Source organism: Peromyscus eremicus, chromosome 7 (assembly GCF_949786415.1).
Source record: "Peromyscus eremicus chromosome 7, PerEre_H2_v1, whole genome shotgun sequence".
Taxonomy (NCBI): Eukaryota; Metazoa; Chordata; class Mammalia; order Rodentia; family Cricetidae; genus Peromyscus; species Peromyscus eremicus.
Window position 1 is genome coordinate 3,088,937 of NC_081422.1, and position 16,378 is coordinate 3,105,314.

Here is a 16,378-nt window from a genome sequence, read left to right on the forward strand (position 1 = left end):
GCCACATCAAGGTTTGACAGATCCCAGCGTCTCTTTCCTCTGTAGCCTTCTAGACTGGCACATTCTTTGTTGAGCAAGTGCCACTGTTGTGTGGCCTCTTATCTACGGAAAGGCTCATGGTGACACTGAGAAAAACAGAAGTCACATTGCACTTTGAAACAATGCTAAAAAACAGACTGGACTCAGAATGTATTTGTGTGTGAATATACATTTTTAGTCAGAAAACATTGTGTCAAGGAGAAGCATTGCATATCAAAGCAGATTCCTGATTGACCTTCTGGACAAAGAGCAAGAGAATTTGCCAAGCTGGAATCTCCCAGTGAGACAGTATCATCAGTGTTTCTGGAAAGGAAAGGCATTCCTCCCCACCCACCTCACCCCACCCCCACCCCCCACGCCCCTGCACTGAGACAGCGTCATCGGTATGTTTCTGGAAAGGAAATGCAGAATGTTTCTGAGCTTGCTTTCGATTTCGTTGCTTTTTACGACCAGGAAGCCTGCACAGCCATGGCGGGTGAGTCCTTTCTTTGTTTATGATTCTGTTAAGGAAGTTACATATGGGTGTCAGAGAGAAAAAATAACGATGTGGAGAGACTTTGTAGGAACAGAGTTGTTTTAGTCTGGGAGTGAAGGGGCTATGGCAGCACAGGTTACAGAGGGAGCATGCCAACACTGCAAGCCTCCAATTTAGTATTTTACAACTGCTGGAAAGAAAGGAAAATGTAACCAATTCAGACCCATCATTTCAGTATTTTCTTGTGGTTTAAGGCTTGCCTTTTGACTCACTGACTTGAGGCTCTCTCCAACTATGTGAGTGCTCTGTTGTGAGGGTGAGAAGCTGTACTATTGAACAACTTGCATGTCCTCCATCATTCTACTAGGCGTCTGAACTGCTCTCAGCAGCAAGCAGCCAGCTAGCTTGATTTCTTCATCTCCACACAGAGAAGCCTACCAGCCCTGGCAATATAAACAGAGTGAATGACAGTATAGCTGTAAAGTGTTCACAGTTCACTATGCCCTATACGCAATATAATGTCTTTCAAAGTTATTAACAAACATGAGCAAAAGTGGAAGGATCATGAGTGATACACAGAAATGTCAGATATCTACTGCTAAATTGCTTAATGGAGTTGTTACTCTTCTCTCAACCTCAGTTTCCTCCTGTATAAACTTAAAGAGTGTTAGACAAAATACATGTTTGTGTGCTTTCTAGATAAGTCACTCAAGTCGATCTCAAAAAATAGAAGAAACAATTAAACACACACACACACACACACACACACACACACACACACACACACGTCTCATCCTGACGTATTAAGCAGAATTCATTCAGGGAGTACTGTTTATTTGGCTATGTAGATGATTCTTATGTACATTAAAATCTGAAAGCTCCTAGTGTAGGAACAGATATCTAAATTTCTTTTCATGTCTAAATGCTATAATTTTTACAGGCAAGAGGACACGTGAAAGAGATCCAATCTACAAGATCAAGGGTTTGGCGAAGAATGTGTTGGATGGGGTTTTTGATGACTTGGTGGAGAAGAATGTGTTAAATGGAGATGAGTTACTCAGAATAGGGGAAGGTGCACGCTTCCTTCTGAACAATGCCGAGAACCTGGCTGAGAACATCTTTGAGAAAACAGAAATGGTAGGCAAAATATTTGCAGGCCACATTGTCAACTCCAGGAAGCAGCTGAGACTAAGTGAGTAGTTCTGGCCGAAATGCCATCGACGCATTCTTTTTTTACTGCCCATGAGCCTTCTATCTTTATTTCTCCTGTTTTCAAGGGAAGTCTAACTTACCCACATCCCCCAGACTGTTGCTTGTCTATTTGTTTAACAGATTAAAAAGGTCCCAATTCACCCCAACTGCTTTTCTATTCCTACATATTTTGCTTCTGGTTGGACAGTTATACCATTAATTACCCCCATGAAATTTACATATTCCTTCCTTTACTTTGTTTCACTATGGAAAACATGGTCTTAATAAGGCAGGTCTCTTTGGCTGCTTTATTCATGAATATGTATTGATTATATAAGAACAACATCTGACAGATGACAGGTGCTCAGGAAGTATTGTTAGGTTGACTTCAGTGATAGTTTTATAGTGTTCTAAGCTTCTGGTCACATATAGAGATGTAGACTTATTCTTAGATATAGACTGTTGAATGGGGGAGGGGAGAAGTCCACACTCTTTTTCTCTTAGCTCTGGCTTAATTCCAGAGAAGAAATTTTCACCTTAATTTCTACTGGGAAAAAAAAAATCTGAATTTGAAGGTTAGTGGAACATTAACTTATCTTTAAAAACAATAAACATTATAAATTTTGTGTATGTAGTTGTCTCCTTCACATCTCAGGTTTTCTGTTTTGGCAGGACAGCATCAATTACCGAAGGGCGGTGGGGTGTTTATGTGCTCCATTAAATACTTACCACAGGGTAGCTAGTGGTACTCGGTCTGCAGGGCCACAGATCCTACCCTAGCAAGTAATAGAGAAAATGTATATTTAAATTCTTGACTTTTTCTTCTGTGTTATTTTTGTTGTATGAAGTCTATCTTTAATACAGTCAAGTATTTTTTTCTTAGAAAAATAAATTCTAAGAAACTTTGGTTACAGATTTTGACTAAATCCCTTGCTTCATAGGGATGTGCCTCATTTTTTTTTTTCATTTTAATTTGGAAGAGGCTAGAGTGTTTGTAAACAAATATGAAGCTTGGAGAACAGACAGAACCTCCATGTTTCAGAGAGTAACAGAATAACATGATGGTTTACCCACCAGTGTTTGAAAGGGCCTAGGAATCTAGCCACAGCCCTCCAAAATCTGCTGTTCTTATTGTTTCAGAATTTCATTCTGATGATGAGGATGATGAATCTCAGAAAATGTCTACAGCATCTTCTCCAGCAGGTAACTGCCTCCATGCCCCAGAGAAACACATAGACCAATTGATGTCAGTTTTCATGTTCCAGTAACAACCCATGGAACTGTGGCCTTGTACATTGTCATTCTTAGAAATGACAACAATAGACAGCTGCCGAGAGAGGGAGAGTTACTTGACACTAGGGACATGGCCACTGGTCGTTCAGATGTAGTGGGTGGTCACACACCCAGAAGCAACTCGGGAACGTTATTTTGACTTGGGTTAATAATAACACAAGAAAAAAGTAAAAGGAGGAAGTGACTCTGGATGAGTAAGGAATGCGGCAATGAGCAGTGATGAAAAGGAGATAAAACCTGGAAATCGGGGCAAGGAAAGACCGAATCCATGACTGTCCAGTTAAAGCAAGCTCTATTTTGAAGTGTACCCAGGACTGGCCAGCAGCTTTCTCACCCTTTCAAGATTTAAGAGAGCATCCCCTGTTGGTCTCTTGAGGTCCTTTTTGTAGTTAGCTGTTACATTTTGTTATATTTTGTTAGAAAGATACAATGGAAGGGAAGGAACACGGGTAAGGATATATATCATGTGAATGGAGTCACAAGTTTAGTGTGGGTTGGGAAACATCTTTTGCAGCTTACATCAGATCTAAAAAACAGGAACTTATTCCTAATTACAAATTGAAACCTTAACTTACTCTTTAGCTACATTAACTGCAAACAGAACTCTTAATCTGCAAAGTATATTTTCCTATTTTGAACTTACAGTAGTGGTGGATGAGCATGGTCAAAATGCATTGTATAACCATATGGAACTTAAACAAAACAACAACAAAAAAACATACATAAGCATGAAAATGTCTTTGGAACAGAGCACTGATACTCCTTTTTTCTTCAGACTCTGAAAATGGAATTAAAGACAGAAAAGATGATGAACAAACTTTATCAGAGCAGATATCCACTTTCTCTCTGACAGGTAACAGCCCCAAATCCTTTGTTTCAAGGGGTCTAGTCACTGGGGGGTGGGGTCACAGACTCCCTGCTCTATAGCAGAGACCATTTCACTGAGAGTTGGAAAGTTTGGGTTTTTCTCCAACTCCACCACTAGAAAGTCTCTCAAATACTTGTTCTCCACTTCTCTTCAGAATTCAGAAAAGAAAAAGAAGACGAAGAAATGGAGGACGATGTTGGAGTGGCCCCTGCATCACATCCAATACTGACAGGTAATATCAATCCCAAGATACATGCAGATGCTACTTGTGAAAAAGTGGATTTTAAAAGTCTTTATTGGTTACAGGACTAGGATCACAGCCAGGAAGGTCATACAGCAAGGCCATCACTATCACTGACGTGTGTCCTGATAGCCCATATTTTAAAATGATGTTAATAATAACTTTATATTTATAAAACAATAAAGACTTCAGAAAATACTAGCACAAATAAGATATGGTTAAGCATGTGAGTATACTGTGTTTTAAAATTTATAAATAATATACATATAATTACCTAATATGGTCTGAGTCACACATTCCTTGTGTTCGCCAAACTGATGAACTGATGGTGTTTACTAAGGAATTGCACTTGTCTAGAAGGAGGAGGATAGTGCTTTGTGAATGATTATTTTCAGAAGTTCTTAACAAACTAAGGAATAAAACCCTTGTGGTTTTTATGTTTGTATGCTTATGTCTTACATTAAATGAAATATCAAATTGCTGTTGTCAATATTTGGTTTGCATAACTGTAGAAAAAAAATAGATCAAGATCATGATTCCCTTACCAGGGAATTTATAATTTAGTGAGTGCTGATATACAATAATCATGTAAGAAGGATATGCACTGAGATGTTTAGCCAAGTCCACCCTCACTGAGAAGATATGCTAGTATATAACTTAAATGTGTAAAGGGAATTGTGCAAAGCTGTCGAGCAAAACAGGAAGCCCCAAGACAGGAATGAACTTGGATGTCATACGCCTATATGGAAGGCTATAATCTGACTGTGAAGTAGGAAACTAAGAGTGAAATAAGTAAAGCTGTAAGTTCAGAGTCAGAGGTGTACTGCCTAGAGACTGTTCTCAGTGGAAAAGGAGTCTATTGTGACAGACGTGTGCATGTGCGTGTGTGTGTGTTTGTGTGTGTGTGTGTGTGTGTGTTTGTGTGTGTCTATGTCTGTGTCTGTGTGTCTGTGGTGTTTCTCACAAAACTGCTTTCATTAAGAGTTGTCATTCCCTGAAAATTCAGTCAAATTGTAGACCCACTGCTTATCCCAGTCACCTCTGAAAGCTGACACCTATCACTGAAATGCGTTTCAAGTATGTGTATTAACAAATGCTTTGTGTGTAAGCTGTTTGTTACATCTCAGCTTGAATATCTGAATCAGAAAAAAAAAAAAAAAAAAAAAAAAAAAAAAAAAAAAAAAACCAGAAAATAAGAGATAATGAATAGATTTCTCTGACTGAGAATATGATTCTGCCTTCCTGCTAAAATGTAAAAAAGATGACTCCAGCTAAAGGTCTGAAGAGAACTCTCAATTTTCCAAGTCTCACATTCCACTTGTTCTTTCTTCCCTGTCCTTCCCTTCCATTCTATTCCACAGCAACACTTCCTTCCTCTCCCGCACCTTTCTATCTTTTATTTTGTATTTTATTTTAATATCTTTGAGTATATTCAATTCCTTTCATACTTTTACCTCCCCTTTTATATCCCTCTCTGTGTCAAAATTAACATTTGTTGGTAGAGTCAAACATGTTATGAAAGAGCAAGAAGAGGGAGGGGAAAGGAGGAGGAGAGGAAAGCACAAAATGCTAAATAAATACTCTAGTAAAATTCTTATAGGTGAGTGAAAAGGTGTGGAATTCAAGTCATAAATAGAGGCAGTGTCCTTAGAAAGGATGTACCTTCTCTTGCAGTATGAGAGAAAACACGCAGATAGATAGACACACAGGTAAATGGTTGATTACTTGCATATAGAGACCAGAAGACTCATTACCCTTTGGGAAATCTAAGAAATAAGAGCAAATATTTTCAAGAAATTGAAGAAATCAAGTCATTGGCAATGAAGTACTTTTTCCTTTGTTTACTGCCGGATTCTGGGAATACAAAGATAAAACTTTTTTTTTCTGTTTTTAAGTGTACAAGCAATAAGCATAAAAACATGGAAAAATTCATGTAAGTTTTTATAGGAAAAGGAATGAAATGTTGTCCACATGGTCTGGATGTGAGGGTGCATATTTTACAATAGCTAGAATTTTAAAGAATATCGTAGACTGACATAGACTTCCTGTCACTGGTGTGGTCCGAAGGGTAGTGAAAGGGTATAAAATCGAAATACCAACTTCTAATATAAATAAACTAAATGAAACTAAACTTCCTTACAAAGTTTAGATCCCTGAGTTCATGTGATTCCAATATGTTGAATCTGAAAGTCTAACCAAAGTCGTAAATACTAGAAAAATACCAAATTGGCAGGGTCAGTGATAAACATAAATAAAAAGGAGGAAAAAGTCAAGACTTTGGTTTCGGTCCTTTTACATGTGGAAAGTTGCTCTCCCTTCAGTACAGTTTTCTGAGGGACAGCAGTGGAGCCCTTCAGAACAATGAACATGTGGCCAGCACGTGTGCCCGACTGGGGGCCATTTCAATTCTTTAGTTCTGTTTTCTCTTTTAGCTCCTCAGGAAATTCAGAGCACAGAAGCCCATGATACACTGCAACTTTGTCCTCGAGATCAATTCTATAAGATGAAGACAGAAAAGGCAAAAGAGGTGATGAGCTTTGGAAGCAGGGGACTGGAGTTACCCCAGTTAGACCATGTGTACTTTTTCTATTTCTTATAACGGATCCCTACAGATCAGACGAAGGACATTGCACTTCATCAAGTAATATTCAACTTAGATTTCCCATTTTTAAATCTCATCTTAGAATATGTCCTGAAATCCACCCACCACATAATCCATGTCATGTCACTAGCCAAAATTAATAACATACGCTGGCCCCAGATATGTTTTCAGTCTCAAATCTTACCATTTCATCAACCGAACATAACTCCACCAGCAACATTCTGTTCACTATAATTATTTTTTGTCAGCTTTGTTTAGATTTTGGAGGCATGAGGAGGGCCCTTGGTCAAATCACTCTGTGTCTGTTAACCTCAGATATATCCAGTGATGGAGAAGGAAGGCCGCACACGCTTGGCTCTCATCATCTGCAACAAAAAGTTTGACTACCTCTTTGATCGAGATGATGCTGAGGTTGATATTTTGAACATGCAAGAGCTACTTCAAAACCTTGGATACTCAGTGGTGCTAAAGGAGAACCTTACAGCTCAGGTAAGCTGTGAGCAGAGAGCAGATCTACCTTCCTTGAGCTATTTTCAGCCTCACTTTTGGTAACAACAAGAACAAATATGTCAGAGTACAGGAATTAGATCTGCTCCAGGATAGGATTTCCTCGGTTTCTACTGTTTCTAAAGCATAGTCTCAGAGAATATTCACATAATGCCTGTGCAATATTATTTCAGCAAGACAGGGAGTCTTTCTTAAGTGCCAGTCTATGTGTCTCTATTTCCTGTTAGTCTGAGGGAGGCAAGAATAAACACATATGACTTTAACAATGTCAGAACAAAATGTCTAATTATTGAGAGTTAAAAAAACTCTTGTGGATTCAGTTCTGTCTAAAGCAATCAGGGTGAATTTAGTTAAAGAATGTAACACTTGATTATTGTTTGGTATCAAGGAACTTCATATTTTCAATTTTTATCAACATAAGCTTTTCTGTCTGCCTCTCCTTTTAATGAGAATTCCCAAAACCTAATTGCAATAGAGTTGGCTTTGATTATATTCCATCTCTTAGAGTCTTTAGAAATCCAAGATCCTTTTTAATTCCATAGGGCTATAAACTATCTAAAACAATAAAATTTCACTAATTTTCACATCTTGTGCATATATTTTTATTTATTTTACAACCCTACATGGCACAAACCACTCAATTCTAGGAGTTATTTATTTTTTGTGAACTTCCTCTGTTATCCGGATACAAGCTCCATGTGAGGAATATGTTTGAGAATGACTCTAGAGTCTTTTCAGGAGATGGAGACAGAACTACGGCAGTTTGCTGGCCGTCCGGAGCACCAGTCCTCTGACAGCACGTTCCTGGTGTTCATGTCCCATGGCATCCTGGAAGGAATCTGTGGGGTGAAGCACAGAAACAGAGAACCGGACATTCTTCACGATGACACCATCTTCACAATTTTCAACAACTCCAACTGCAGGAGTCTGAGAAACAAACCCAAGATCCTCATCATGCAGGCTTGCAGGGGCAGTGAGTCTGAGTTGGGCTATGGGGTGTGGTTCTGAACTTTCTTCTATGAGTCTGGCATGTTCTAGAAGATAAATAAGGGGAACATTTTAGTGTTGATGGTGTGTTCAGTACAAAAGAACTATCTTATGTCCTATGTTTCAACGGGATAACAAGTAGCCTAGAATAATAAATGTCCCAGTCATTTGTCAACATTATTGTTCTAGGCATGATGGGTACTGTATTGTTCTTGGCTAGTGGGAGTTTCTCTAATAATAAGATATTTTGGGAACTGAGGAGATGGCTCAGTGAGTAAGAATGCTCACTCTGCAAGAACAATCCTAAGAACCACATGAAAAGCGAGGCATAGCATGTATTCACATAACCCCAGGACCATAGACGGTAGAGACAGGCAGATGACTGATGCTCGTTAGCTACCAAGTTAGCGCCAGGTTCAGTGAAAAACACTGAAGAATAAGTTGAAGAGTGTTAAAACAAAATAATTGACATCATTCTTTTTGGCCTCTGAGTGTACACATTGACATGGATAACTTGCACTCACATATGTACATGTATCCCCCCACACACAACATGTGCACATAGATATTCATATTTTCAATAAAATCATCATGTAATGTGCCAAATATACTTTATCTCTGTGGAGTGTGTGTGTGTGTGCACGCATGCATATATGTGTTACATTTGTTTAAGAAGTGCATTCTCTCCTAGGACATAATGGAATTGTTTGGATATCCACAAGGAAAGGGATAGCCACTGCTGATACAGATGAGGAGCATGTGCTGAGCTATGAATGGAATAGGTGCATAACAAAGGCCCACGTGGAGAAAGACTTCATTGCTTTCAAATCTTCTACCCCACGTAAGTGAGCTCAGATGTTCTGAATCTGTTAGTAGTGTTTTTATAGAGTATGCTTTGCTGAGCTCATATACTTTCAGTGAACATTCTGTGTCTAATTATTGGAAAGTTTTCAATAGTGAAGAGATTTAAAGTATTTGGATTATCATAATTAGATTTGCTTAGAAACTTTCAATGTAAACAGATTGTTTTGTGGAATCCAAGATTCAGATATTGTAACTATAAAAAAAGTGAATGATATTTCATTTTGACTTGCTTTTAAAATACATCAGTGACACATCAATCCATAACATTCTCTGTGGTTTCTCCAAACTGAATCAGTAAAAACGGCTAGGTCCACAGCAAACACTATGGTAACTCTTAGCCTATTATTTTAATGTAATTTGGGAAATTAGTTAACTTTTAAGTGTCTGCCTTCACATTAACACAGTCAACATATGACCAATGCCCTCCTTGGGACAGGGAAACTCTAATAAAGGTGACATACAGCCCAGAAACAGCTCATTCCCAGTAGCTGACAGTCAGTGTAGCCGAACATCATTTTTTAAGCAGTCTATAACAGGGTTCTATCAAAGATTCAGAGAGCAAGGCACCTTTAGACAACAAGTCAGCATAAATCATGGCTCCTTTGCATCCACATTCTGTGATTATAAGGTCTAATGTGTGGAGGAATTATTTGGAGATGTTGATATGCAGATGTCTGCAATGAGCCTGGACATGTGACCTTTCAAATAAACATGGTGATGTATCTGCTGCTGATACATGACCATATGTGAGCTGAGAGATTACCAGACTCTCCAAGTGTAAACCAAAGACTAAAGGCTGCACAAACAGTGGCCACCACAACAAGATAAGGCACACTTTTATTTGTTTTATGTATTGCAATTCTAATGAGATTTTTATTTGAAAGAAAAATTCTATCCTTTTAACTGGCAAAAGGAACTAAAACTTTTATATGATCTAAAAAGAACACTGTTAGATTGTTTAGTGGTGGAAATAAAGTCTAGTACACAAAGTTATTTTGTTAAGATTATGTATTCAACACACTGTGCTAGAATTGGGCTAATAAAAAGCACATGTTCCATAATGAAAGCACATGTGGACACTGACTTTGAACTAATGCAAGCTTGTGGGGTAGATATCAACCAGGAAGGAAAACATGAGTACATTGTAACAGAAACAGTGATAGACCTTTGCATTAGATGCTATAAAGGGATATTTGGCTCACAGGATAAAGAGGTTATCCACCTCAAAAGAGAGAGGATATTTTACATGGTATAAACAGAGTCTATGGAGGACATAAGAAAAGTTTGGCAGAAAAGACAAGGTTTCATCAGCACAGAATCAAGAAAGAGGCTGGAGACAGAGGCAGGGGTCAGATAAGGGAAAGCCTTAGATGAACTTTTATGGTAATAGCTTTAGTGAGGTTTAAACAATGAGATGATGCAGATCTAACTCTGAAATGAATGAATGCAGTACGGTGAGAATGAATGCAGCGAGGCAGGTCAGACTGCAATGACAGTACTGCGACCCAGAGATGATGATTATAATGTGGGGTGAACAAGTCAACGGCTCCAGTAATTAGTAATGTAATCAATATGACTCATCAGTTTAGTTGATTTGACTGGGGAAAGATGGGGAATATGGAGATTATAGTATTCAAGAAGGTGATTACGGTAAATTTATTTAAAAGGATATTTTATTTTTCATAAATAGTGTACTATCCTGTTTCATAGCATGCTGAATTACATTTAGCAGAAATCTATATGGAAGGATATACTACAAATATGTTCTGATAATTTACAAATTAAAATGTTGACCAATGTGACTGCTTTAAAGGGGAAAAAATTAATTCTGCAAGTTTGAGATGGTCATGGGATAGCTTGGGGTGAAACTATCAATAAAGAGTTACACCCTTGTATATTTCACAGAAGACATCTGCCAGAAAGATCAAGTTTGGGGATTTTAAGTTGCCAAAAATTTTTTTACAATCCTAAAGATGAATAAAAACAACCGGAAATTGAAAATAGTTAGAAAATTCTTGGAGTGAGGATGAACAGCCTCTTGGAAATGAAGACTAAAAATGGAAAGGCTAGCTAGTGTGCTTGACTCATTAGGCCAGAGGAAGACCGGGAGAATGGATTCCAGAGCTATCAGCAAGGCTATGTCAGAGATGACAATTTCTAATGGGAATGATGGACCAGGTGCAGGTGAGGTCTAATGAGTGAGGTTGATTTAGGGATTTGGAAATCCTGGGTGACAGGGTGCAGTTCTGTTTTGTAGTATTGGTAGAAGATTTAGGAGGGAGAAGCCAGACAGGAGTGAGCAGTATCGTGTGAAACGGAGCTGCTGAAGACAAGGTTTGAGCAGAGGAATGAGGTAGCTGAGTGCTGGTTAAGTGGAGGTTGGAGAACTGCCTCTCTGTTTTAAGAACAGAAGCTTAGATCAAGTGCAGAGCAAAGGTCGTCATATGGAGATTGCTCAAAGGGAAAATAAATGCAAAAAATTTCAGCAGGAGGCAAACGGGGTGAAGAGGCAGGGAAGCGAGGACTGGTTTGAGACGGGAGTTTTTCTCTATCATGAAGTTGGTACTGCTCTTTTCCAGGACTTGCTTGCTGGAGGCTGTTCATTTGGCCTTGCCTGTTATAAAGCCCATGTGGTTTTATAACGTGGGTCTATACAGGTTTCCTATGCATCTTTTATGGGACCCCAGGGTCTCAGCTTTACTCAACTGTGGCCTCCTGTCTTCTGTGAATCACCCAAGAATACTTCGTTTCTAAACTGTGGTGTGAGGAGTACGTCATCTTTCACCATTCCCATGCTTCTCTTTGCAGATAATATTTCTTGGAAGGTGGGCAAGAATGGCTCTCTCTTCATCTCGAAACTCATCGACTGCTTCAAGAAGTATTGTTGGTGTTATCATTTGGAGGAAATTTTTCGAAAAGTAAGAGTTTGTTTTAGTCTTTTATGTCCTCAACAACTGTGAAAAGTCACATGCCAAGAGCCATAATGGTTTTATCTTGATGCTACTCATTACATCCCAATTTATCTAATGAATAATTTTCTAGAATACCACATGCAAACAGTATTTGTTATTCAAAAGCCTTCCTATTTGTACAGCCTTGATTCATCACTTTTCATAAAGTACTAAGTCATTCTGTCTGCACAGTATCCAAGAAAAAGCTAAATATTCCTTCTGATACACTACCCAGCCACAACCTTAACGTACATGATGAGAATCTTTTTTCCCTTTTTCTGTGAATAGCAGCAAAAGAAATTCCCTTCTCAGGAGATCTCTAAGGACTTTCTTCATCACTACAGGTTCAACATTCATTTGAGGTCCCAGGTGAACTCACCCAGATGCCCACCATTGAGAGAGTATCCATGACACGGTATTTCTACCTCTTCCCTGGGAATTAACACAGGTGACACATATGCAGGTACATGTATGTGGGGAGTGGATTTGCGAACCCTTTTCCAGTTGGTACAGAAAATCTGACTAGGATGAAAAGTGGTGGTGACACACCAGCTTCCTCTTACTGAAACATTTCCTTAGTGAGAAAATAAACCTTGATTTTATTTGTTTTCAGCTACAGTATAGTTATTGAGTGAGAAATTATTAGTCTTCTGGTAGCCAAATGGAAACCTATTGAAAGTTAACATTTTCTCTCTGGAACTCAATTAGTGAAGGGAAATATTTGGTTTTGATGCACATACAGCATTCTGTAATTGGAAGCTATGTACATGAATTATCTCTTCTAAAGAAGCCGGTTTGTTGAGCTACATACTTTATGTTTGAGATGAGGACAGTCTGAGTCACCATGTAGACTGAGAAGGCATTGTCAGAACTATGCTAAGATAGCCAATGTCTACTAACTACCCTCCCTCTGAGGGATATATACAGTCCATATCCTTTCTGACAATATATTTCTAACTTCAGAGACCATTCTATTTACATCTAAAATCCAGTACAGTGAAGGTCTATGCATATTCCTCTCTACCTTTTCAAGGGAAGTGAAAGGATTATAACAAAAAAATTGTTCCTTAAGAAACTAATTTTCCATTAAGAAGTTCAGAACCAAGCTCTCAGTCTATTGACTTTCCACAAACAATAGGACTAAAAATAGAATCACAAGTAGACCAGTGAACAAATAAATCCAGAGAGACTATGCACTTTTCTCATTTTGTAAGAGTAAATTATGTTCATTACAAAACAAATGTGAGTCAGATTTTTAAAAATAATAAGGAAACAATCACTGCCAAAGTTTTTGAAAAAAAAATTTATAAAAAAATTTACTTTTATTCAATTTTGTCTGTTTTTTTTTGTTATTACCTTTAATAATGGCAATGCAACGTTTCCTACAGTTTTGATTTTCATAACACCTGTCAAGCATACACAACCCATCATTGCCTCTGACCTTATTTTCAGAGTTGTATTTATTATTTAATTCATACACACATTTTAATAGTGATATTTTATGTCTTTATTTTTGTTAACAATAAGTTAATTTTCTCAAAATATATGTCTAAAATCAAATCAATGTATTTAAATATATTTCTATGGACCTTTATAAATTAATACCACAAAATGATGAGAAACTATATATATTTGGAAGTTTTCCTGTGTCCCGCCCAGTCCTCAGCAGCTCAGACCCAAATAAACACACAGAGGCTTATATTAATTATGAACTGTATGACTATTAGCTCAGGCTTATTACTTATGAGCTCTTACACTTAAATTAACCCATAATTCTTATCTATGTTTAGCCATGTGGCTTGGTACCTTTTTTCAGTTCTGCCTTCACATCTTGCTTTCTCTGTGTCTGGCTGGTGACTCCTGGCTCAGCCCATCTTCTTCCCAGAATTCTCCTAGACTGCTTGCCCCACCTATACTTCCTGACTGGCTACTGGCCAGTCAGCATTTTATTAAACCAGTGTATAAGAGGATTATCCCACAACATTTTCCTTTTTTTGTTTAAACAACAAGGAAGGTTTTAACTTTAACATAGTAAAATTATATATAATAGAAAGAAAAGGGGAAATGATGGGTGATAACGTTCTGTATGCTGTGATTATGTATTGCTCTGATTGGTTGATAAATAAAGCTGTTTGGCCAGTGGTGAGGCAGAATAAGGTTAGGCAGGACATTCTAACTAGAGAGAGAGGAAGGAAAAAGACAGAGCAGAGAGAGATGCTGCTAGCTGCCCCCAGGAGAAGCAAGATGTAAAGATACTAGTAAGCCACAAGTCACATGGTAAAGTATAGATTTATAGAAATGGGTTAATTTAAGATATAAGAGCTAGCTTAGCAAGAAGCATGTTTCACCATAGTTTAAAAACTAAAAAAAAAAAAAAATAGGTGAGGCGAGCAGACTAGGAGAATTCTGGGAAGAGGAAGGGCTGAGTCAGGAGAGTCACCAGTCAGACACAGATGAAGCAAGATGACAAGGCAGAACTGAGAAAAGGTACCAAGCCATGTGGCTCAACATAAATAAGAATTATGGATTAATTTAAGTGTAAGGGCTAGTTAGTAATAAGCCTGAGCTAATGGCCAAGCAGCTATAATTACTATAAGCTTCTGAGTTTTTTATCAGCAGCTATGGAACTGCACGTCTGGGCAGGACTGGAAAAAACTCCAGCCATATATATATATATATATATATATATATATATATATATATATATCAGAATAACTACCATTGTATGTACTGACTTGCCTCTCAATGGTGAATGTCATGCCATGCTGTGAATAAATATCTTCATTAGTCATATGTTGTCCATACTCTCCTTAGTTATTCTGATTTTGTATGCTCTTCCAGCTAATTTTTATAACAATCTTACAGGGTTTTCACAGTTGCTAAGAGGTTTCAATGGGATTTGACTGTGTAGGACTGTGCTTTACTAATTCATTATTACATTTCCCTTTTAATTTTTATCAGAAGTTTTATATTTATATTTTCATAAACTTTTCAAATATTTAAAAAAGAATATCCCTAGGCTATTTTATTTTGTCATAATATTAAAATAAGTTTTGTTTGTTTTTGTTTTCCTGCACAGTTTCCAACCAAGTATTGCTGTGGGTGAGAAGAAAAGAAAATACAAAGACTCCTGAATTTTTAAATGCATAAAACCTTTCAATTAGATGTTATATAGAATATCATAAATCTAGATAATTTTCCACAGAATTTTCTTGAGGGGGGACTGATATGTAAACTTTTGCATGAAAACTATAGATTAGTTTCTTCTATCCAAATCATTACATCTTTTATATCATTTTATTAAATTTCATGTTCACAATCTCTATAAAATGAGTGAAAGAGGAACAAATCAAAGAGCACCTGGACATGACCTTTTGGTAGTGTAGGAAACACTTACACTTATAAACTAATAATTGGAATTTACTCACAAAGCAGATCTTATCTACAACGGAGTTGAGAAACAAAGTGTCTCCTGTACACAGGCAAGCTAAGAGTCATAGTCCAATAGGAACAAGATAAGGGAGAATGACCTCCACTGCTTACCTCTGTCATACATGGTTTCCATGTCTAGTGGCTGCCTAGCATTCTTTATAATTGGCTTGTTAGGATATTCTTTACAAATTTAAGTTATTTATACATTTGTTGTCTTAAGTATTTTTGTAATAAAAATGTCCTCAGACACATACATTTAAATTTCTGTCTGTTAGTATTATTGGGAAAAAACTTTCAAAACAGAAGTTACAGGATTAAAAACATTAAGAGTGTGATGATATTTTATTTGTGCTGAAATGTAGTGATATTTTGTATGTTAATAAGTTTGTCTGGAGATCAAAGGGAATAGAAAGCCATTTTAAGGCAGTGGTAGCAAATACCCTTAATCCGATCACAGGGCAGGCAGAGTCTCTCTGTGTTCAGGGACACACTAGGGAGCAGCCAAGTGTGGTGACACACACCTTTAATCCCAGTACCAACCATAGATACCTGGAGGTCTGTACAGACAGGCAGTGACAAGAAAGTGAGGTAGCTGGGCTAAGAGCCAATGAGTGGGCAGAACAGCAAGGCAATAAAAGCCTGAGTAGACAGGAAGTAGCTCTCTTGGGAAGCTACGGTGGTGTGGTGAGTTAAGGCTAGCTGGCGGCTCTCACTATTTCCCTGATCACTAAGACTTTCACCCCTATATTTGGCTCTGTGTTTCTTATTTAATAAGACCATTTAGAAATTTGTCTACATAAGGGTAATTTTTGAACACTGCAAATTTGTGTTCTTCAGCAGCAGGACGTTGTAGCTAGAGTTTTCCTGCCTGGCCCACGGTCAGGGCAAATCTCTCTCACCTGCCAGTCCCACTGCCACTCAGACCCAA

At 37.8% G+C, this 16,378-nt stretch overlaps 1 protein-coding gene across 1 annotated transcript; it reads left to right on the plus strand.

Annotated features, from left to right (window-relative positions):
- Positions 1-411: 411 nt before the first annotated feature.
- Positions 412-15,795, plus strand: LOC131914691 (caspase-12-like). The gene is made up of 12 exons (XM_059267273.1): positions 412-514; positions 1,455-1,706; positions 2,846-2,908; positions 3,774-3,851; positions 4,021-4,098; positions 6,540-6,634; positions 7,025-7,198; positions 7,955-8,189; positions 8,895-9,044; positions 11,876-11,985; positions 12,363-12,481; positions 15,098-15,795. The coding sequence occupies exons 1-11, from the start codon at positions 442-444 to the stop codon at positions 12,459-12,461; spliced, it is 1,407 nt and encodes a 468-aa protein (XP_059123256.1). The 5' UTR covers positions 412-441; the 3' UTR covers positions 12,462-12,481; positions 15,098-15,795.
- The last annotated feature ends 583 nt before the right edge of the window (positions 15,796-16,378 follow it).